General features: G+C 40.3%; 1 protein-coding gene across 1 annotated transcript in view; it reads right to left on the reverse strand.

Moving 5' to 3' along the window:
* LOC113406333 (X-linked retinitis pigmentosa GTPase regulator-like) overlaps nucleotides 1-21312 on the reverse strand; it is a 96489-nt gene that overhangs the window by 63210 nt on the left and 11967 nt on the right. Inside the window, exons 4-7 of the mRNA XM_026650546.1 lie at nucleotides 18067-18129; nucleotides 13591-13749; nucleotides 12090-12239; nucleotides 2886-3044 (exon numbers count right to left, since the gene is read on the reverse strand). Of these exons, the coding sequence (XP_026506331.1) occupies nucleotides 2886-3044; nucleotides 12090-12239; nucleotides 13591-13749; nucleotides 18067-18129 (531 nt within the window). The remainder of the gene's footprint in view (nucleotides 1-2885; nucleotides 3045-12089; nucleotides 12240-13590; nucleotides 13750-18066; nucleotides 18130-21312) is intronic.

A 21312-nucleotide genomic window follows, 5' to 3' on the forward strand; every position in this document is an offset into this window, starting at 1 on the left:
TTTTTTTTTTTTTTTTTTTGCTTGGGGCGGCAGAAATGCTGGAGCCGGCCCTGGTTAGGACTTAAGCATAGGCCCAAAGGTACAAGCAGCATAACTGTGCTTCTGACAATAGGGTTTTAGATTTTTTTCAAGCCAAAATAAGGTTTGAGATTTCTTCTTGTCAGTCTGGCTTTGGAGCAAGTTGAGAGGATTTGTGATATATGAAATATTTTTTCTTAAAAAAGGGGGGTAGTTTGGCAAATGACAAAGGACTTCAATCTTTCTTCTTCTCTATCACCTTATTCATATCTCCACCTTTGTATACATGTCAATAGATACATACAGCAGAACACTTCCTCCAAATCTCACCTCAAAGTGGTAGCTGCGATTACAGATGAAGCAGTTGTAGCCAAAGAGTCCAGATAGCTTTCACATTTTTGATTTGCTGTGATGGTGAAGAGAGGAAATAAGGGTGTAGGGGGAATATGATTCCTTATAGGAGTGCTCCGTGGCTCAAGATGAGATTCGGGCATTCCCCGATGGCTAGAGATTTCTAGAAGGATTCAGGTTTGGTGTGAAGCATGAAGGCACAATTCCAAGAGTATTTTTACATAATGAGAGAGCTCAAATATTACAAATATCCCTTCCCTATCCATATTAGCCTATAATTCCCATTTGCCTCCTCATCTTTGAATTTCAGGAGACCTTTGAAAATGAGCTCTGCATATTGCCTTAATTTTCTCCTCTCCTCAGGAAAACTAATTTTTCCCAGATCATTTTGGGCAGTTGAACTTCAGTTAATTCAATTATATTGCCCAATTCCTTTTTTCCTTGCTTGCTTCTTGCACCATAGTATAGTCTGGCTTCATACAATGTTTTGTTTGCTTGATTGGGTATCATCTCTAGGCTGTAGCAACACCATTAAGAACTTCGATAAAATCTGTTCTGTTTGCTCAACTTCTAAAAAGAACAGCAGCACAGTTGACAATAAAAGTAGAGACTAAGGAGTTTGGTCACTTCTGCTCTCCTCATCCGGAGCCTGAGGAGGGATCCCTCAGAAATAGGTAATAGAATGCAGTTATCTGCATTCATGGAGTATTAGGAGTGATCTGGGCCTTATTCAGCCTGCCAGTGGGGTGAAGGAACAGGGTATACTCAGGATCTGTCCCTTCATGCCAAACAGTGCACCAATAGTATCTGCTCTCACACAGCTTCACAGCTGCTGTGCCTGTTATTCTTGCTTCATGTTCTTAAAGCTTTTTTAATCACAATCCTTAGAGACAGATGAGTTATACAAGAAGATCGGGATGACCTTGTAAACTGAACTAATACAAATGGGATGAAATTTAATAGTGCAAAGTGCAACATCCTGCCTTTGGAGACTAAGCAACAAGAATTTTTGTTATAAGCTGGGAGCGTATCAATTGGAAACGACAGAGGAGAAAAACCTGGGTGTATTGGTTGATCACAGGATGACTATGAGCCGTCAATGTGATGCGGCCGTGAAAAAGGCTAACACAGTCAGGGCCGGCTCCACCATTTCTGCCGCCCCAAGCAAAAAAAAAAAAAAAAAAAAAAGCTGCGATCGGCGGCAGCAGTTCAGCGGCAGATCCTGCCGCCCCTCTCCCTTGGCCGCCCCAAGCACCTGCTTGTTAAGCTGGTGCCTGGAGCCGGCCCTGAACACAGTCCTAGGATGCATCAGGCGACGTATTTCCAGTAGAGACGGGGAAGTGTTAGTACCATTGTACAAGGCACTGATGAGACCTCATCTGGAATATTGTGTGCAATTCTGGTTTCCCAGATCATTTAGGAAAGATGAATTCAAACTGGAACAGGTGCAGAGAAAGGCTACTAGGATGATTTGAGGAATGGAAAACCTACCTTATGAGAGGAGACTCAAATTGCTTGGCTTGTTTAGCCTAACCAAAAGAAGGCTGAGGGGAGATATGCTTGCTCTCTATAAATACATCAGAGGGATAAATAAGAGGGAGGGAGAAGAGTTATTTAAGTCAAGCATCAATATGAACACAAGAACAAATGGATATAAACTGGCTATCAACAAGTTTAGGCTCGAAATTAGGCGAAAGTTTCTAACCATCAGAGAAGTGAAGTTCTAAAACAGCCTTCCAAGGGAAGCAGTGAGAGCAAAAAACCTAACTGGCTTCAAGACTGAGCTTGATAAATTTATGGAGAGGATGGTATGATGAGACAGCCTACAAGGGCATGTAGCCGATCTGCAACTGCTAGAAGCAAATATCTCCAGTGGCTGGTGATGGGACACTGGATGGGGAGAGCTCTGAGTTACTACAGACAATTCTTTCCCAGAATTCATGTATCCTGCAGAATTTTTTTTCTGCCAAAGAAGTGCTGCAGTTCCACCTTTTTTTCCCCACCAGAGGCCCCTGTGGTGCCACAACAGCCAGCTGTGTTTATGTTGCTAGCTGTTGTGGCACCACAGTGGCCTCTGGTGGGTGAAAGGTGGAACTGCAGCACTTTGGCAGAAATGTATTTTCTGCAGGAAAAAAAATTCTGCAGGATACATGAATTCTGAATATCTGCAGATGTGCAGAATTCCTGCAGGAGTAGATTAGAAATAATCAGTTCATGGATCCCAGTCCTGTATTTTTCCCAATAGATCATACATTTTTCTTTATAGCCATTAAAGAGTGGTTATAGTCAGAAAAGTGACTCTCTAATTAACACATATTCAAGGTCATTTAAAATTTCACAAGGGGAGGCTTTCTTGTAGAACTCACGGAAAAAAACACAGATTTCATTTTCAATGTAATAAGACAGAAGAAAAGTTTCTCTAGGCATTGTCTGACATTTCATAAGATTGTTTGCTCTATCAAGCAAAGTGATTATTTTAATTACAGGATCAGAGAAAAGCCAACTCGTGTTCATACCTGTAAGTGCCACCGTATGTCCTCCCCCACAAGCTACCTTATTAACCCTTTCCAAAATTCCAGGAACAGGCTGTGGAACCCTATTGTTTTTCAGTTGTTCAGGCAACAAACCTAGCTTCCCATTCTCAGGCTCTCCAAAAGTGTAGAGCTCACCATCTCCTGTGGAAATACAAAACAGAGCAGGATTCATAGTACTTCACTAAAAGGCAGAGCTGGGCCAAGTTATTTTCTCATGCTTTCATGATTTGTAAAGTACCCATTGCTTTTTGGACTTTTGTTTTAAATTATCAATCAAACAAAATGAGAGTTGTAACATTTCCCTATGTGAGAAGTCTGTCAAGAAGAAAACCAAAACAATACTTGATTCTGTGAGGTGTCAATGCATCACAACTCCCATTCTAGTCACTATACAAGTCAATTGGAGTTGCTTGCAGGGGTCTTAGTAAAGACTGGCCCTACTAATGGGATACATGTTTTGTTTGAAAGTCCATGCTCTCCTCCGATGGAGAGTGAGGGGACAGAATAGGAAAGCAGTGCAAATATTGTAAAAAGGTTTGTTAATGAGCTACATAACAAGAAAAGAACCACTGTTCTGAAGACTAGAAATAGATGGCACTATATCTATATAGTGCTCCAAGGTTCACTATGGCATTATCTCCATCAGAAGAGATTTCTCCACCTCAGTATTACATAACAGCTTTCTGGTCAGCCCAGCAGTTAAATAAAAGAAAATCCTTCCCAGACACCTAGACTTAGTTTTACGGGCACCGGGTTCGCAATCTGTTCAATCCTAAATACAGCAATCCATTCTTTTATAAAAGAGTTTCCTTTGTTTTAACACTTTTCAGTTTCTACCCTGTTTTTTACGTCAGTCTGAGTTATCTAATCTGGCCATCTGTTTACCCTTCTACTATATTGATAGAAGAGTTAAAAATGTCAAATTTACTGTCTAATGCTGTGCCAGTCTTTAAATTCCAATCTGATTTTCTGTTCCAAAAGCTGTGTTAGCATTCTGCTATCCTAGGTAAGAGCTAGGTCAAGTGGGAGAGATCTTTGGTTTCTGGGTGAAGCTCCAAGGACATAGCTATGGGTCTCCACCAAGCTTGAAAGAGGTCGGTAGAAACATTTCCCATAGTACTTGAGTTGCTCCTTAGAACTGATGTTCACATTGAGACTCCCTCTATACCTGAAGCATCCAAATGCAGTCTTTTTTTTTTTTTTTTTAAAGCCACAATTAGAGTTACTCCATGATGGTGCTCTGGCAAACTGTAAAAGCAATAGGCATTTAGCCAGTCATAAATAACAGGAATCAAGAGGCCTGGGTTCTATTCCCAGCTCTGTACTGACCAGCTGGGTTATCCAGCACTCTGTGGCTGTTTCTGCAACCATAAAGTGGGGACAATGAAACTTACTTTCCCCTTTTTAAAGCATTTCTATGGATAAAAATGCTATATAACAGCTAAGTATTATGAAAAGGTGTTTACTGACTAGGGGTTTGACTCAAAACCTATTTAAGTCAAAAGGAAACTTTCCAATGAAGCAGAAAGAATCACCATAAAAATTATTTACATCTCCATATATCCTCTAAGAAACAGTTTGATTTTGTTTTTTAATCACAGCTGTATTTACCAAAGCAAAAGGATAAATAAATCTCTCATATGAAACAAATCCAAGACAAAAATGTTTAGACTAAGGGCTGGGTGCTCAGGGAAACGTGTTAATTATGTGGCTGTAGCCATTATTTAAAACACTGGGCAACTGTCCCATTATTGAAGCATAATTATAGATATCTATCTAGAGAACATTTCTGAGATATACTAATTTTCCATAATTATAGCCCAATAAACTTAAGCATTAACAAACCACATTTATAGAATTAAGAGGAAGTATTAATACACACAGCAAATGTTAAAGGATCATATCCAAATGCTATGAATTCAAACACACTTTCATAAAACTACATTTTAAATGCTCTTGATACACACAAATCAGACTCTAAAACATGAGCCCATAAGTAACTGCACAGTATATAAGACTATATTTCCTTGTATGGCCCAAGCAATTTTACATTAGAATCCTTCCCTCATGTTTAACCCTTTCCCCATCTCTGTCATTTGGATTTTGAGGTCCTAAGGGCAACAACCATGCCAAAACCAAATAAGTCTAGAGGACAGAAATTGAAAATAAGAAGGAATTAAAAATAATCACATACTCAAACTCAAAATAGAAACAGGTAGTTAAGCCTACATACACACTTGTCCAAAGCAAATGGGTATGAATAAAATCATTAAAAAGCAAGGTTAATAAAATCAATTACCAGTTCCAAAGCCTACTGAAGACAATGAAACCTAAATGGGCAGAATAGGCAAAAGCAAGGAATTAAAATGTTTTTTTATTTTGAAAAATGAAAAAGTAGCCATTCAGAGTTCAAACGAAATGCACCATTTGTGTTGCATGCATTCCATTTCCCTCTTCCCTTTATCAAATCCTTATTCAGCTTTTACTCCGGTAAAACACTCACTGAGTGTATAGAGCTGTGGCTCAAATTAATTGCTGAGGTAATTCTATTTAAATCATCTGAATTGCCCAGGGCTGAATTTGGCCCATTGTGTTTTTCTGCTGAGCCAATGTTAAATTTTGTGGAATTTTGGTTTCTTAGTTATTTGGGGCTAGATTGTGTCAACAGCAGTTAGTGGGTGGCAAAGGGTAGCACAGAGCCTCCTATCCCAGGAGAAGGACTAGATTAGTCAGAGAAGCAGAATGCCACCAGAAGCTCGTAAAATATGCAGCATTTCTTCCTGCCACCACCTCCTCGGAGGAAGTAATTAGGGAACAGTCCATGCACTCCTCCAACTGCAAATCTGCCTGAATCTTGCACAGGATACACAAATGATTTTTCAAGACAGATTTTTTTCTTCACTTTTTTCCTCCTTTATAGTGCTGGTACAGGGCAAATATAAGGTTGTTTGCATGCCTTAACTGGGAATTTCTTACTTTAACATAAGGGTACACTTTAAAAAAATACAGTTAACACTGAAATTCCTGGTTTATATTGCTGATTTGGGGGATAATTACAACATACTGAAACATTGTTTACCCCTAAATTACTGATACTTCTTCTCAATCTTCGTTCCATTTTAAAGCAGTTTTTTCTCTGGGAATTTCCCTAAAGAGTGTCCACACATGAGTACTAAAAAAGAAATCCCCAAACAATGCTAATATGCAATATTTCTAATGATCTGAACATATGTAGTATTAACCTTAAATCATTTAAGTTTTAACATAAGGACACATTCATTGGTACAGCAAAGTAGCCAGAGTGCACTGACCCGTTAAGTTTGTCTCCCCAGAGCACCACAAAGCAGCTGAAGTGTTCTGGTGAATCTGGCCCTTAATGTGCAACTGATTTAGGCATTTAGAAGGCTGTGTTAACAAAATCGGTGCTAGATCAATTCCCAATGACACTCTGCTTTAATGGCTTCTCCTACACTCCTGCCTCCCACTTCCTCAGCAGTGCTTCCTCAATGTGCGGTGGAAACAAGGCAGCAGTGCTATCAGGTCAACCAACTGACACATAAGCCAGCTGGCTGCTACAGAACCTTTAAAGAGCAATGATCACTGGACTAAATCTGCCAATTTTATACAGCTCTCTCAGTCTCCTTCATACCACTGAGTAATTACCATCAGTAGAAATGCTGAATTTAATTCAGCTGTAGAGGAAGGGTGGCAACTAGTTGAGTTACCATTGACATCACAACAGCTCCACTTAAGAGTTACCTGGGCTGTTGACTTGAGACTGTCTGTAGCCTATCATTAATACATTAATTACAATCTAATTTCTTCAAATACAGCCTATGCACAAGATATCAATTAATTTTAACTATATGAAAAGTTTGAAGTGTGTGTTACTCTGTTGCTAAGATCCTTTGGGACAAAAAAAGACAGGCCCCAGATGCTAAATTTCATAAAGAACCCAGTTTAATTCATCTGAATGCAAAAAGCTAATGGATTTATTTGTATGTCCTCAGAAAATTAATTCTGTACTCAAAAAGTAAGTGTTGTAAGTTTGAGGAGAACACCTGTAAAACAGAGTTGAATCCCTGCGTTAAGTGCAAAATGGATCACTACCTTAACTATGGAATCACAACTAGTGCCTCCATAACAAAGATAATGTGAAAACTGTAACCATTCCTAAAGTTTCTGTAAATCCATTAGATAATCTAACACTTTTTGCAACTTGGGGTCAGACTGATACAAAAGAGGCTGCAGCACCAGGCTCTTACTTTGGGATTCTGTTAAGGATTCTCAGAGAGGCCCCAGTGTTTTGGGGTGAAAGAAGAGAAAGAAAAGAGTAAATCAATGGCTGCAAATGTTGAAAAACAAGAGTCATTATTTTTATGCATACATATTTAAGTGTACCTCATTTATTTCTAGAATCAAGTCAGTGAGCTACTGGCTGTTAGAATCTCATGTGCAGCTCTCTCTCAAAAGAAGCTAAAGCATTCTTTTTTAAAAATTTAAAATTTAAAGCGTTCTTTTTAAAATTCAGCATCCATTTTTCATAAATCTGGAAAAACACCAGTGCACCATATCTATTAACCTGCTCACAATCCTAATTAATGGGGTTATAGATTCAAGTGGTCAATCTTCCATTAACTTCCCAAACTAACCAGGCTTATTCAATTTCTTTTCTAAACTTCATAATCCAGCTAAGAAAGATATCCCCAATTACTACAGTAAATTTGTGAATACATTAAGAAGACCCTCTTGGGCAAAAGCAGTTTAGGAAATGTTGAAGCATAACTTTCAAATAAACATAAGAAGTCCTACAAAGCTCCAAAGTCAGGTGATTTGAGTACAGTTTTACAAATATATTAAGTTTAGATATTTGGCAAGTCCAATCCATAATGCTTCCATCTAATATGATTATTTACTCGGCTTTTGTAATATCAAATCTCTCAGCTAGATAAAATTCTCCCTATTGTGAAGTGCCCTCTGTCCTACTACACCTTGGCCCAGAGGTGCCTATCTTAGAAATGAAAAGGGAAAACTCTCTCCCCCCCCCCCCCCGCCACTGAGAGGGGTTAGGAGGGGGATCTTCATGCCAACCCACATAAGCCAATAGAGAATAGGCACCAGGAAGGTAGGCCAGGGAAGACAACATAGGAATTGTGTTTACAGATCCAGTAGCCCCAGGATTCCACACATGGTGATCCAGAGGAGCTGAAGCATTTATTGCAGCCCAAATCAGCTGAAATAGCTAGAAGGAAAGGAACTCAATATCTGAAAGTGTATTTGGAAAGGATGGACCTTGGGGTACATGCTAAGGCTCTTACTGACCACTGATGTGGCTAGAGAGGTCTCTGGCATTATGACAGAGGAACCAACAACATTTGCTGTGAGCATAAGCAAACCCTAAGTGCCCAAGAGCAACCAGAAAATTATTAGTGAAGTTTCAGAATTCTTTAGGAAGCTGAGCTTCTACACAGGGAATATTCTTATGTGGAGAGCCATTCCATGCATAGTCTGGAAGTAGAGGAGGCAGTCTACATACTAATGACCCTTCTATATTTTTGTCCAAACAGAGCTGGTCAAAACTTCTCAACTTCCAACATTTGGATAATAACTGAGGGGGGGGGGGGAGGGAAATAATGACATTTCTTGACTCTTCCCCCCAACAAGCTTTTGGGAAGTTAGTGGCCCTAATGGAACAGAGAAAGATTTGGTGCATGCTGCTACAGAGACATTCATGGGGCAGGGACAGGGAGAGAGAGCAATAACCATCAGGCTTCCTACATTTCTGTAGCCAACATAGTGCTCATGGACCTAGCCAGGGATGTACCTGGGGACTCCCTTCAGGAATTTATCTCCTGTATCATTTGCAGTTAAGAATACTCTTTTCCTTTTTGGAATCATTCGAGAAGAGAGAGCACAGTCTCCACTTCTACTTCCACTATTGGCACAACTTTACGGGATATGTGACATGACTTGAACATTCCTTTCCTAGGTGATTCTGAAGGCTGTACCTCTGGATCAAATAATAGCACCTCTCACACAGCAGAGGTCTATGAAGGAGCTTGGTGAAGTGAGGGCTTCCGAGCTTGGCTGAAAACAGTTCCATGAAAATAAGGAACACACATGAAAGGGACCCCTGGGAACCTTCAAAGCACTCTTTAGAGGGGCTTCTCCAAAGGTTTCTACCTATGTCAATCAAAGAATCATTTAGCAAGGATGCCATCGTGGGGGCTTGAAAGTCTATCTTACCTGCTTCTGGCAAGGGAAAAGCACAAGGGGAGTTCTAATCCAAAACATCATTCAAATTCTCCTTTGACTCAGAGGATCCATTTCTGCATGGGGGACCAGGGTAGTGGGCAGGCACACCATTCCCCTCAGCCCATTCTTGTGCAGAGGGGGTATCTGCATTGCAGAGGTAGGCCATGTCTTCCATCTATTCCCAGAAGCACCTCCTTGGTTATAGATTTGGCAAGAGAACCCAATAGATATGACCCTGAACAGTGTCATCACAAAAATATATATGAAATTTTAGTCCTACCGCTGAAAGGGCAGAAAGAAAGAAAAAGAAAAGCCGGCAAACACACTACAGAAAAAGTCCAAATAGGACTAAAAGCCAAAAGCCATCTTTGCTGCTTCTCCTCAGTGAAACAAGAGAAAAAATTGAGAGTGGGAGAAAAGGAGAGCAGCCAATGATCCAAAGACTACAAAGAAAGTAACTGGCCATCTTTCTGCCTGATCTGCATATGGAGAAGACCTATCAGTGGTAGTGGCTAGACCAAAGCTCAAAAGATTTATTATTATACACTTTTGGCCATATTCTGCTCTCACAAATGTGCACAAAGCTCTTCTTGGCTTCAGTAGGGCCCACTTACCCACATGGTAGAATTTAATCCATTAAGTTAACATGAAGCTTCTTTGACACCAGATACACTATATCCCTCGTCAGATATCTGACTGCTAAAAAACTAACAAAAAAAAAAAAAAAGTTAAATATTTTTCCATGGGCCCAACACCTTGATCTAGTACAGGGGTCGGCAACATTCGGCACACAGCTCGCCAGGGTAAGCACCCTGGCGGGCCGGGCCAGTTTATTTACCTGCTGACGCGGCAGGTTCGGCCGATCGTGGCCCCCACTGGCCGCAGTTCGCCGTCCCGGGCCAATGGGGGCGGCGAGAAGCAGCGCGGGCGAGCGATGCCAAACGTTGCCAACCCCTGATCTAGTACTTCCATGCTGAGAAAGTCTATCAAGTCTGACAGCTAGGACTATTAAGTATGTACAAGTATCTCTCAAACCTCTCTCCTGGGTTAAATTGTCACAGGGCTAAAAAATTTGGATTATAGTTCTACTAAATTCTACTGTGGCCAAATTAGCAACTCAATTTTTGGCTCCATATCATAGTAAGCTATCAAAAACCATTTGTTCATCAAGTATTTAGTATACTACCTTCTCGCTATGCCCTGGAAGAGCTGGGGGATTTTGACATACACATCTACTTGTAGATTGTGGTGCTTGGAAGCTGAAGAATATTTAATGGCTGCTAAACTTCTTGGTCAATCATAAGCATTTAACTTATTTATTTTAAGAAAGCATCATTAATACAAAGTTGCATACTATAGGCAAAACACCCTACTACATATACTTTATAGTCACTGAATGCTTTCATTCTGTTCATGGCATACTCTCAGGGATCCACACAGATGTTATCTGTAGAAATCTGTCATTTATCAAGCAGGTTGAGTAAAGCACCAGATGTAGTTTCTGGATGCCTGTTAAAAGCTCTGTAATCCAAAATTATTGATCTATTGAAGTCTTTAGTACTCTATTGGGACTGAGATAAGATTAAAAACTTTGTATTATTTGGGGTCCACACATATGATGAGACTAAATAGTTGCCCATGCCTTTAATATCATTTTCACTTTAATTCAATCAAATCAGGCAATGTGATTTTGGGGAGGGGAGGGGAGAGGGGAAATGAGCTATAGAAATGTCAGAGTGCCTCCTAGCCCAAATCCTGCACAGTAAAAATTATCTGTATATTAACTGTCATTATTTCCCTGAAGGAAACACAGATCTTAACAGTCTTTGCAGATTCCTCCCTTCTTTGCCTCCTTTGAGCTGCACATATCTTCATAATTCTCTGCAAGCTTATGGGTTTTCATGGGTGGATTATTGCTTTTGATACATTATGCTCCCTGTTAAATCTTTTGATGCTGCTTTGACAAAATTCCAGATGTCTATTTTCAGCATGCTTTCTAAAAATATTTAACTTTTTTTTTTTTATTGTACAGCTGTAAACAGCCATACATAGCACTCATTCCCTGGAGACATTTCTACTTTATACAGCATATGTTCAGTTTGCCCCAGAAATTCAAATTTATAGCATCAAACCTTGACAATTAAGGCAGCGAATTAGCAGGAAAGATGCATTTTCCTGAAAAATGTGATAGGTGCCTATTCGAGATTTGCATTTTTTGGAGAAGGGAAGGAAAGGCAGAAGAGAAGAGGGTCAGTACACGAGCAAATATGAATAGTCTCAGAGATGCTGGATTATTGAACAAAATAGAAATCAAATTCACCTAAGGGGATAGCTCAGTGGTTTGAGCATTGGCCTGCTAAACCCAGGGTTGTGAGTTCAATCCTTGAGGGGGCCATATAAGGATCTGGGGCAAAAATCTGTCCGGGGATTGGTCCTGCTTTGAGCAGGGGGTTGGACTAGATGACCTCCTGAGGTCCCTTCCAACCCTGATATTCTATGATTCTAAGGCATTTGTCGTATGTCTCACTAAAATAAAATCAGTGTGACAAGACATTCATTCAGCATTATGCCCTTTTCCATAACACTGTCCACACACTAACCCTCATTGTAATTTGTTTTCCCATTATAGTATTAATTCAGTTACAATAAAGAATCATGGAACAGAATACATCAGTTTCCCAAATCATTTCACAGCATGGAGCAAATTTTAGAGAGATTGTCCCTGCGAGACTTACCTCTAATTCAGAAGTGTACAGACCATTTCCCTTTGTATTTGTGATCATATAATGTATCCGTGGCATATATCATTAGGGAAGTATTTAACGTGTCATTTTTAATGCTATTTTTAATGCAATTAAGCAGATGAAAATAAGGACCACAATTTGAGGCCCATTGGTTTAGTTAGCTCTATTACACAGTATATCATCTTACTTGTTACCAAAGCAGAATGGTAATATCCACAGGAGACCCAGGAAACAGGCTTTCCAACATCCACTTGCCAAGGTACACACACACTGGCTTCACCAGCCAGGCCAATCTGACCTTCAGAATTGTCACCCCACACGAAAAGCTGTCCATCCTCTAAAATAAAGTGGCAGAAAGTCAGATTTAAAACCAAAGCTGGGCTAACAATAATATTTACATTTACTTGTGGCTTCCATCCAGAGGCAGTTCACACACTCTATATGACATTGCTAAAACATAGCCATTGCTGAAGGATGAGGACAGCTATCAACTGGCACTCCACACATAGCAAAGCATGGGGCCAGGGATACCAAGGCATCCCATCCCTCACAATCTTCTGAAATGTGCCATGGAGTATTTAGTGACCAGGTAGTATAAGACCAGAGATGGCAACCTTTAACATTTATTTCCAGACATGTTTCTCCAGTAAGCAATACGACCGGAGGATGTCAGACTCCCAAGTTGCTGGTGGTCTGTGTACACACATTCTGGGGAATGTTATGGATGTTAGGCTTATTCCTATCCTATTAGTAACTTCAGGATGGCATGTCTCCACTTGCTTCCTCAATAGGATTCCCATTTCTCCTTCCTCCAAATTGATTCTCTATCCCAGCTTTTCCACTCACCCCACTGATTCTCTTCTTTTCCCCCTGCTTTCTCATATCCCTCTCCCACTCACCCCAACTTCATTCGGTCTCCCTCATGCTGACTAGAGTAGCTGTTCTCCTATTTGTCTCAGACACAGTCTCATCTGCACAGAGACCCATGTCAGCAACAAGGAGTGGCTGAGGCAAAGGAACGATACAATAATCTTCAGCCACCATCCAGCCTTCTCTGTACAGCAATTCCAAGTTGTGGGAAGCTAGCTCTGCATAAAACCTCTCTAGCTGCAGGGTGGGCAGTATTTGGAACTAAAACTACGCAGGGCTGCTTTGCAAATCCGAGGAGAGCCTTAGCCATTGGTAGAAAGAAAAATAGCCTAGCACACCTCTTACTGGCTGCTATAAGGTAGGATTTGTGAAAGAGGTATGAATGAGATTGCAAAGGGAGAAAAGGAGCCTAGCATCAGATAGCTGAAAGCAGGGCCGGCTCCAGCATTTCTGCCACCCCAACCAAAAAAAAAAAAAAAGCCGCGATCGGCGGCGGCAGTTCAGCGGCAGGTCCTTCGCTCCTAGAGGGAGTGAGGGACCTGCCGCCCCCGAACTGCCGCAGGTGCCGCCCCTCTCCCTTGGCCGCCCCAAGCACCTGCTTATTAAGCTGGTGCCTGGAGCCGGCCCTGGCTGAAAGCCTTTCTACCACCACACAGACTTATCAAGTCTCCACTGCTAATTACTGCTTTTGAAAAGCGAATGATCATGGTGTAAGGCTTCCGTCAGGGTCAATGGGGCTGTCAAAGGATAAACTATGTTGTTAACATGTTTTTTACCTTTTCACGGTATAGGCATTTGTTATTAGCTGTTGCTCTCACCGGTTAGTGCTGCTGATGTGTAAGATCCAGCTGCCAGCTGTTTGATCTTGTACTGGTTGGTAAAAAAACTAATTAGATGAAACGTGCTTCTTTCCTCTGTGTCACCTAATCCCAACTGCCCTTCACTGTTACCTCCAGCAGCATATACGTGTCCTCGTTCTGCACATAGAAAAGCACACGTAATATGTAGAGTAAGTGACAGCAAATCAGAAAGTTTGAGCTCCATTTCTTCCTACAGAAAAAGTATTGCAAAAAAAGCTGTGCTAAGCTGTCCTAAAATATTCTAACACTGATATTATGAGTTGCTGCTGTATGTCCCGAGGAAGCTTTCCTGGGCACTTTTGGACGGGGAAGTTCTAACCATCTTCCTTTCCATTTTAGAATACACATGCATCTAGAGAAGGCTGGGTTTTCCCTCAGCTTGGGGAGAGATGTCAAAAGTGAAGGAACTCTACATACTCTGTAGTTCTTTTAAAGCTCAAGAGACATGAAAGCACCTTAGAAGAGCCTTGACTTAAAAATGTCTGCAGACTGAGTAATTGCTGGAAAGTCCAGGTTACCAAAGGCAACTTATAGATGAATGGAAAACTAAAAAAAAGAGCCTTTTGGTAACTAGCTACAATTAGGGTGAAGTTTGTCACTTCTGATTGTTTTCTTCAATTCTGGTACATCAGATTTTGTTTCTCTATCATATATGTACATAAAAAGAGTTTTACATTTCCCAGTTGGACTGTTGCTTGTACATAAAGGTTAAAAAAAAGAGATTATTTGTAATTTAGTTCTCCCTCAAGACACACTACATTAAAAATGTAAAACACAGGAAGGATATCAGGAGAATCTAATCTGCTCTGAAAAAAACTGAAAAACTCAGACGTTACGAAGTATATGAAAGTAACTCAGGTGTTACACAGGAATCCCAAGGAATATTCCAACTGAGTAATACAAGATACATTTTTTTACCCTAATTTTGCAGAGGGCAAGTTCCTCTGAAGACTACGAATCATTACAGGTAAAATTCAGCTTTATGCAGAGAGCTATTCAAGACCTTTGCCACCCTTAAGTCCCAGATAAACTCTATTTCAAGGGCTTAAGTGGTGCACAGGCTTTATGTTGGACTCTACTTACAGCTGAACTTCACCTAAGCAATTTTTATTGGATTTTAAAATGTAATAAAATTATGTTTGTATATAGGAGCAGCATTACAAAGATGTTTAACATATCACTTGGTATACAGCCATGGACTACTGGTCAGTGCATTTACAAATAACTGGGAAAATATATGCTATCAAAATATATGCTATTTAGTTAATGAATTAAGTTGTATGACTGGTTTCTTATTAATTTGCGTTGTGATAACAACAAAACACTCCAGTCTTGGGGGCCCATTGTAGTAGGTGCTATGTGCACACATAGAAAGACACAGTCTTTGCCTCAATAGTTTACAAGCTACTTTAAGACAAAACATAATAAGCAAGTGTGACAAAACTGGAGGCAAATGGGGAGGCATGGCCAGGGTAACAATATTAAAATCACCTAATTAGTTATGTACATAGCTTGATGGTTCTGAACAGGGTGGATAAAAATAATATCTTAATTTAAAAATCTTTTTAGTTAAATCATTCTTAATTTTTTTATACTGACCTCCTTCTAAAGTGCTTTGACATTTACTGATGAAAAGTGCTATAAGACCTAGGTACTATTATTTCAATCAGATTTTTATTTATTTGTTGCTAGCTCTGTATTTTTTTTCTCAATCTAGTTTTAAATTGGCAAAGCTGATGTTTTGTACTTGTTTCTTTAGCTTCCTAATTAAAATAATTTCAGATTTTATATTTCTTCTACTAAAGAGTTTAATATTTAAAATGCTCATCTGTGATGAAAGAGTTTAGCCCAGGGCCTCACTAACACTTTTAGTAGAAGAACACCACAGAATCGACAAGCAGATACCCCAGGCTATATTTCCAGACACCCTCTTCCAATATGTTGAACCTCCACAAGACAAGACAGCTGAAATGCTTTACCAGGCTGTACTCATCCATCGGGGTTTGCTGTTTGAAGTCAACATGACTTGAGCTCCTAAGGCACTTCGGTGCTTTAGAAAATCCCACACATGTGTGCCTACATGTAGGTTTAGGAACCTAGTATTAGGCTCCTACTTTTTAAGAATTTTGATCTCTGTGCACATAACAGTTCACAATAACACTGTTAATGTACTGAAAGACTAAATAACTTGTGCCAGGGTTAACAATGTAGCAATTTTGTCTTGAAGTGACAAAGATTTTATGCCACTAAGACAAGTTATTAAAAATACAGTTTTAGCCCCTGATGTTGCAACGTTTATGCATGTGCTTAACTTTAAATATATGAGTAGTCCAACTGAAGTCAGTGGGACCATTCATAAAGCAAAGTAATATACCCACTTAAAGATTTGCAGGATCAAAGCCTTTTCAAATTTTTGTCAGGGTTTTTTTTTTGTGTGTGTATAGCAGTTTTGTAAAATTCAAATGAGAGCCCACTAGTAGTGGTATTTTGTTTAAAAAGCTTAATTTAGTTCATTATAAATGTTAACGTAAAGTTACAATAGCACAATTCTTCAAATTAGTTGTACAAATATTCAATCCAATTTATTAATTTTTTAAAAATAAGTGTTTTCTTTAATCGCTTTACCCTGGATCTGAATCATTTAAAAGTAATAGGTGATGGGGTTTGCGATGCTTTTTCTTTTGTTATTATGAATTGTTATGCATTCAGAGACCAAAATTCTTAAAAATCTGGACCCTAATGTTAGGTTCCTAAACCCATATTTAGGTATGCATACGTGGGATTTTCAAAAGCACCCAAGTGTCTTAGGAACACAAGTCCCATTGATTTTGTTTCTGACTTAGCCAATCTGGCTGATTTCTGGTAAGCATCACAACAGAAGAGAATCTTGAAGGTGGATCTGAAGGAGGTGAGGGGTAACCTAGAGGTAAAAGGTTCCATCTCTCATTACACCACTACCTTGGAAAAAATACTGTATACATATATTCTTGCTTTAATAATACTTAGCTCGTACACAGCACTTTTAATCAATTACTATAGTCATTGTAGCTACAGTATGTATCGTACTTCTAGTGTTGCGAATTTTTTCTATATTGTAAAATTTCAAAAAAACAAAATCTCATGTACGCTATTACTGTACATGTTCTAACACTTTATCAAATGATAATTGTAACAAAAAGGTTTTAGATTACAGTTCTCATTTCTTTCAAATACATCTCAAAACAGTTATAGTATATAGGATCTGTCATACCAGTCTGAACCAATAGTCCATCTAGTTCAGTATCTTCCCACTGGACGTCAACAGCACCTTATACTTCAGAAGAAGGCAAAGAAGCTCCAGAAGAGGGAGGATGGTCTAGTGGTTAGGGCACTAGGCTAGGACTTGAGACATAGGTTCAATTCCCTGCTCTACCACAACTTCCTGTGGCACCTTGGGCAAGTCACTTAGCCTCTCAGTGTCTCAATTCCCCAGCTGTCAAACGGAGATAACAGCACTTCCCTATCTCACAGGGGTGTTGTGATGGATAAATACATTAAAGTTTGTGAGGTACTCAGATACTATGGTGATGGGGCCATATAAGTACCCAAGATAGATAAATAGATGCTTCCAGGTGTACACCACCATAAAAAGGGTAGGGGAAAGAATTTCTTTCTTAACCCAGGGTTAATTAGCCTGAAGCATGAATTTTAATTACCCTTAATGTTATTTTAACGTGCATAATGACAAATGTTAATGGTGGTCATAAAAATTATCCAGCCACAATACCTGTTTCAAGTTGTAAATCTGTACTTTGTTCAATTTGATATAGTCAATCCTTATTAAAGTGTTCTGTTATATTGTAAGAATAATTTACTATAGCCGGAGTTCACACATATATTAAAACCTCAGTAAATCAACCACTCTCTTCATATCACTGTAGGCTCCAAAGATTGGTGCCATATAGAGGGGTAGTTCCTTTCTACAAATTTTAAAAACATATCAATCCTTGCATATTATCTCTGTAAAATGAAAGTGCCAACTTCTAAAACTTAGCAAACTAATTTCTCAAACCCAACAGTGGGAGACAGAGCATATTGCCTTTTAGGAAGACTAGAAGAGGGTTCTAAAGGTTATGTGCTGTATATCCAGACCTTTTCTGAAGTTATACGAAAGTGTTACCCTCACATCAAAATCGGGCAGGAGGAAATTCTTCAAGCTGGCTATTGTTTGCAAATTCCTATATACAATTCCTTTATAAACACCATGGCATGGAAAAGCTATTTCAGGAATTCACAGCACAGAATGCATGACAAGTGGTTGAATTTTCACTGCCACGTTTTCCCCCTAGATGCTCATAGGGGGCTTCCATTATAGAATTAGAACTATGCATGAAACCAAGGGCAGAATTTTGCCTTAAATATTTCCCTAGTATGTAAATAATGTAGATTACATACCTGTGTAAACTAAAGTGTGGTTTCTCCCGCAAGCAGCAAGTTTAACTTTTTCTGGTTTTAAAGCTATGAATTAAAGTCAGAGAATGAGTTTACAAACAAGTTAATAGTTATATTTGTTAAACAACACTTTGCAATCTGCATATAGCCATCTGCTCTTTTCATATTTTTACCAGCAGCAGGTAAAGTTACAATACAAACTGAACACTCTAACCTAACATTTCTCTTTATTTCATAAGAATGTGTCAATCAAAATCACCCCTGGGTAAACAAAAATAGAAAGATTCCCCAAATGTTTGTAGCTGTCATTCATATTAGCTGCATGAGCGCTAATATACCACAGTCAACCAGATACCACATCTTACCATGGTAAGGTAACCCTCAGTAGACTGCAGTAAGTTGAACTGGCGACGATATGGGTGGCACTTGCTCCAATTTTCAGTACTTAAATGATGTTACTAACCCACTATTTTCCTTCTCCCGCCATTTTGAGTCCTTATAATCATCCAATTCTGTTGCCTCCTACTACCCTACTTTTTTGCCCCCCATACTAATTCTCTATTGTTCTTCTCTCCCCCTGGCTGTCATGTTCTACATCACCCTCTCAACTGGTCACATTAATCAGTGTAATCACCAGCTGTTAGTAGCAAGCATACTGTGGGCTATGCCCAGAATAAGCAGTGTGGCTTCAGGTAGCAACCTCCCTCTACACCCACCACCATCCGCGTGCGCCCGCGCACACCCGCATTCCTCCTCTATCCCTCCCTAGTGCTTTTGAAGTGAAAAACTGGACCCCGTGTGGGGGAAGGGGCTTGTCATGGGGAAGTGTTTTGGTAGAAAAGAGGAAAGAAAAAGGGGCATCCACTCTCCTTTAGTAACTCCTCCCCATTTCAGAAATAGAAAAAATATTTATACCTGTGTGACCTCTCACCTTCTTTCTACTTCCCAATTTCTGTCCCTACAATCTATTTACCACTTACCCTACTATCCTTCTTACTGTTTCTCTCTACCACGTCCACACACCCACTAGCAATACACCCATACTCATTCACAAACTGATTTGATTTCCACCAGCCCTCAATGTTGCCAACCTAGGGCATCTCCCTCCTTTTTCAGACCCTTCTCAAGCTCCCCACAAACCAACCTCCACCAGTTCCAAAACATCCCCATCCTGCCAGACTGACAGCCCTTCCACTTTCTACCCAGTCACTCCACAGCTCAGACTTACCCCCTCAACTCGGAACCCTCTCTCACCAGCCACCCAGGCTTAGAACTCTCCCACACAAACACAAATCCTCCCTGCTCTGAACCCTTTTCCATCCTGCCCAACACCCACCAACACCATACAGTAGAACCTCAGAGTTACAAACACCAGAGTTCCAAACTGACCAGTCAACCACACAACCTCATTTTGAACTGGGAGTACACAAAAAAGTTCCTAACTGTCAGGGTAGTTAAACACTGGAATAAATTGCCTAGGGAGGTTGTGGAATCTCCATCTCTGGAGATATTTAAGAGTAGGTTAGATAAATGTCTATCAGGGATGGTCTAGACAGTATTTGGTCCTGCCATGCGGGCAGGGGACTGGACTCGATGACCTCTCGAGGTCCCTTCCAGTCCTAGAATCTATGAATCTATGAATCAGGCAGCAGCAGAGACCAAAAAAAATGCAAATACAGTACAGTACTGTGTTCAACGTAAACTACTAATAAAAAAGGGAAAGCAGCATTTTTCATCTGCCTAGTAAAGTTTCAAAGCTGTATTAAGTCAATGTTCAGTTGTAAAATTTTGAAAGAACAATCATAATGTTTTGTTCAGAATTATGAACATTTCAGAGTTACAAACAACCTCCATTCCCGAGGTGCTCGTAACTCTGAGGTTCTACTGTACTCAGAAATCGCCATGCTCTTCCGAGCCCTTTTACTTGCTTCTGCACCTGGAAAAATATTGAAGTACTGTGGGATCACAGAGCATATGCAGAGAACCCTACATTCTGCCTCTTTTAGGTATGGCGATTATCTGAATTAGCTCTTGAGAAGCCTGCATTCTCCCCATATGTACCTCCTCCCTCTTCTGTGTGCCATCTATAGCCTGTAAGGCCAGGAGTATCCCCATGGTAACCAGGTGTATGGCACCTCACAGTATATCAGCCCTGCTACACAGTGCCTGTAACATAGCTAAAACAACGAGGAGTCCTTGTGGCACCTTAGAGACTAACACATTTATTTGAGCATAAGCTTTTGTGGGCTAGAACCCACTTCATCAGATGCACGATGCATAACATAGCTGGCAGTTTTGGCATTACTGATAGTTTACCCTCACTGCCCCGCAACGATCATCTGCTCCTGGGCAAGCCCAAGAAGGGATTGCAACAGCAACATGCTACTACTGCTGCCTGGCCCCAAGCAGGACTTGAGCAGGGAATTGCTGCCATCCCATTCCACAGCCAACTATCACCAGCTTGGAGTCACCATCTGTCCTTTCCACAGTTGGCCACTACCAAGGAGAGTGAAAAAGCTGTCCTGTCCAGCCCTACTCCCAGCCCTCCCCCCTCTGGAGCTCTGTTCTGGGATCTCCTCACTCTCTCCATTGCCTGCCATAGTCTGAGAGCAGAAGCAAAGGGAGAGCTCCCACTCTATCGTAGCCGAGGCAAGAATCAACCCTATATCCTCACATGGCGGTTGACCGAGGAGGTGAAGATCCCAGTGATCCTGCTCTCCCCTCTGTCATCAGCCCAAAAGAGGTAGAAGGAGAGGACAGAAGCAGCGAAGGGCTCTGGAAAGATGTTTGGGGCAGAATTAATTGATTCCTTGATGAAAAGGGTTTGAACAGGCTGAATAATTTGTATTTGATGATGGGCAACTGAACAAATCTGATGACAGAGAGGAAGGGAGTTAATTCATTTGATGGTTGAGAATGATGTACTGATAATAATGGGGTGAACTGAGAGAATAAATTTTTTGATGGGGAAAGAATTATTGATTTGTTAGAGAAGGTAGAGCTGGCTGGGAGAAACTGTAAGAGTTTGTAATGGAATGACAAATTCCATAATCTGTAAAAGTGCATGGGTACTATTTCATTCCTTCTTTATTTAATGATGTGTGTAGTGGATGTGGGTGAATCCATTAATGGCTCTGCTTTTTTGGGACACCTTCAGGTATTTCTAATATTTGCTCAAAAAGTAGTAGGACGGATAGTGAGACGGTTTCTCTGCCAGGGGTTGCATTGGCAGAAGGTTACACATAATGA

This window comes from Terrapene carolina, unplaced genomic scaffold, assembly GCF_002925995.2.
Source record: "Terrapene carolina triunguis isolate 2854851 unplaced genomic scaffold, T_m_triunguis-2.0 Scaffold26, whole genome shotgun sequence".
Classification (NCBI taxonomy): Eukaryota; Metazoa; Chordata; order Testudines; family Emydidae; genus Terrapene; species Terrapene triunguis.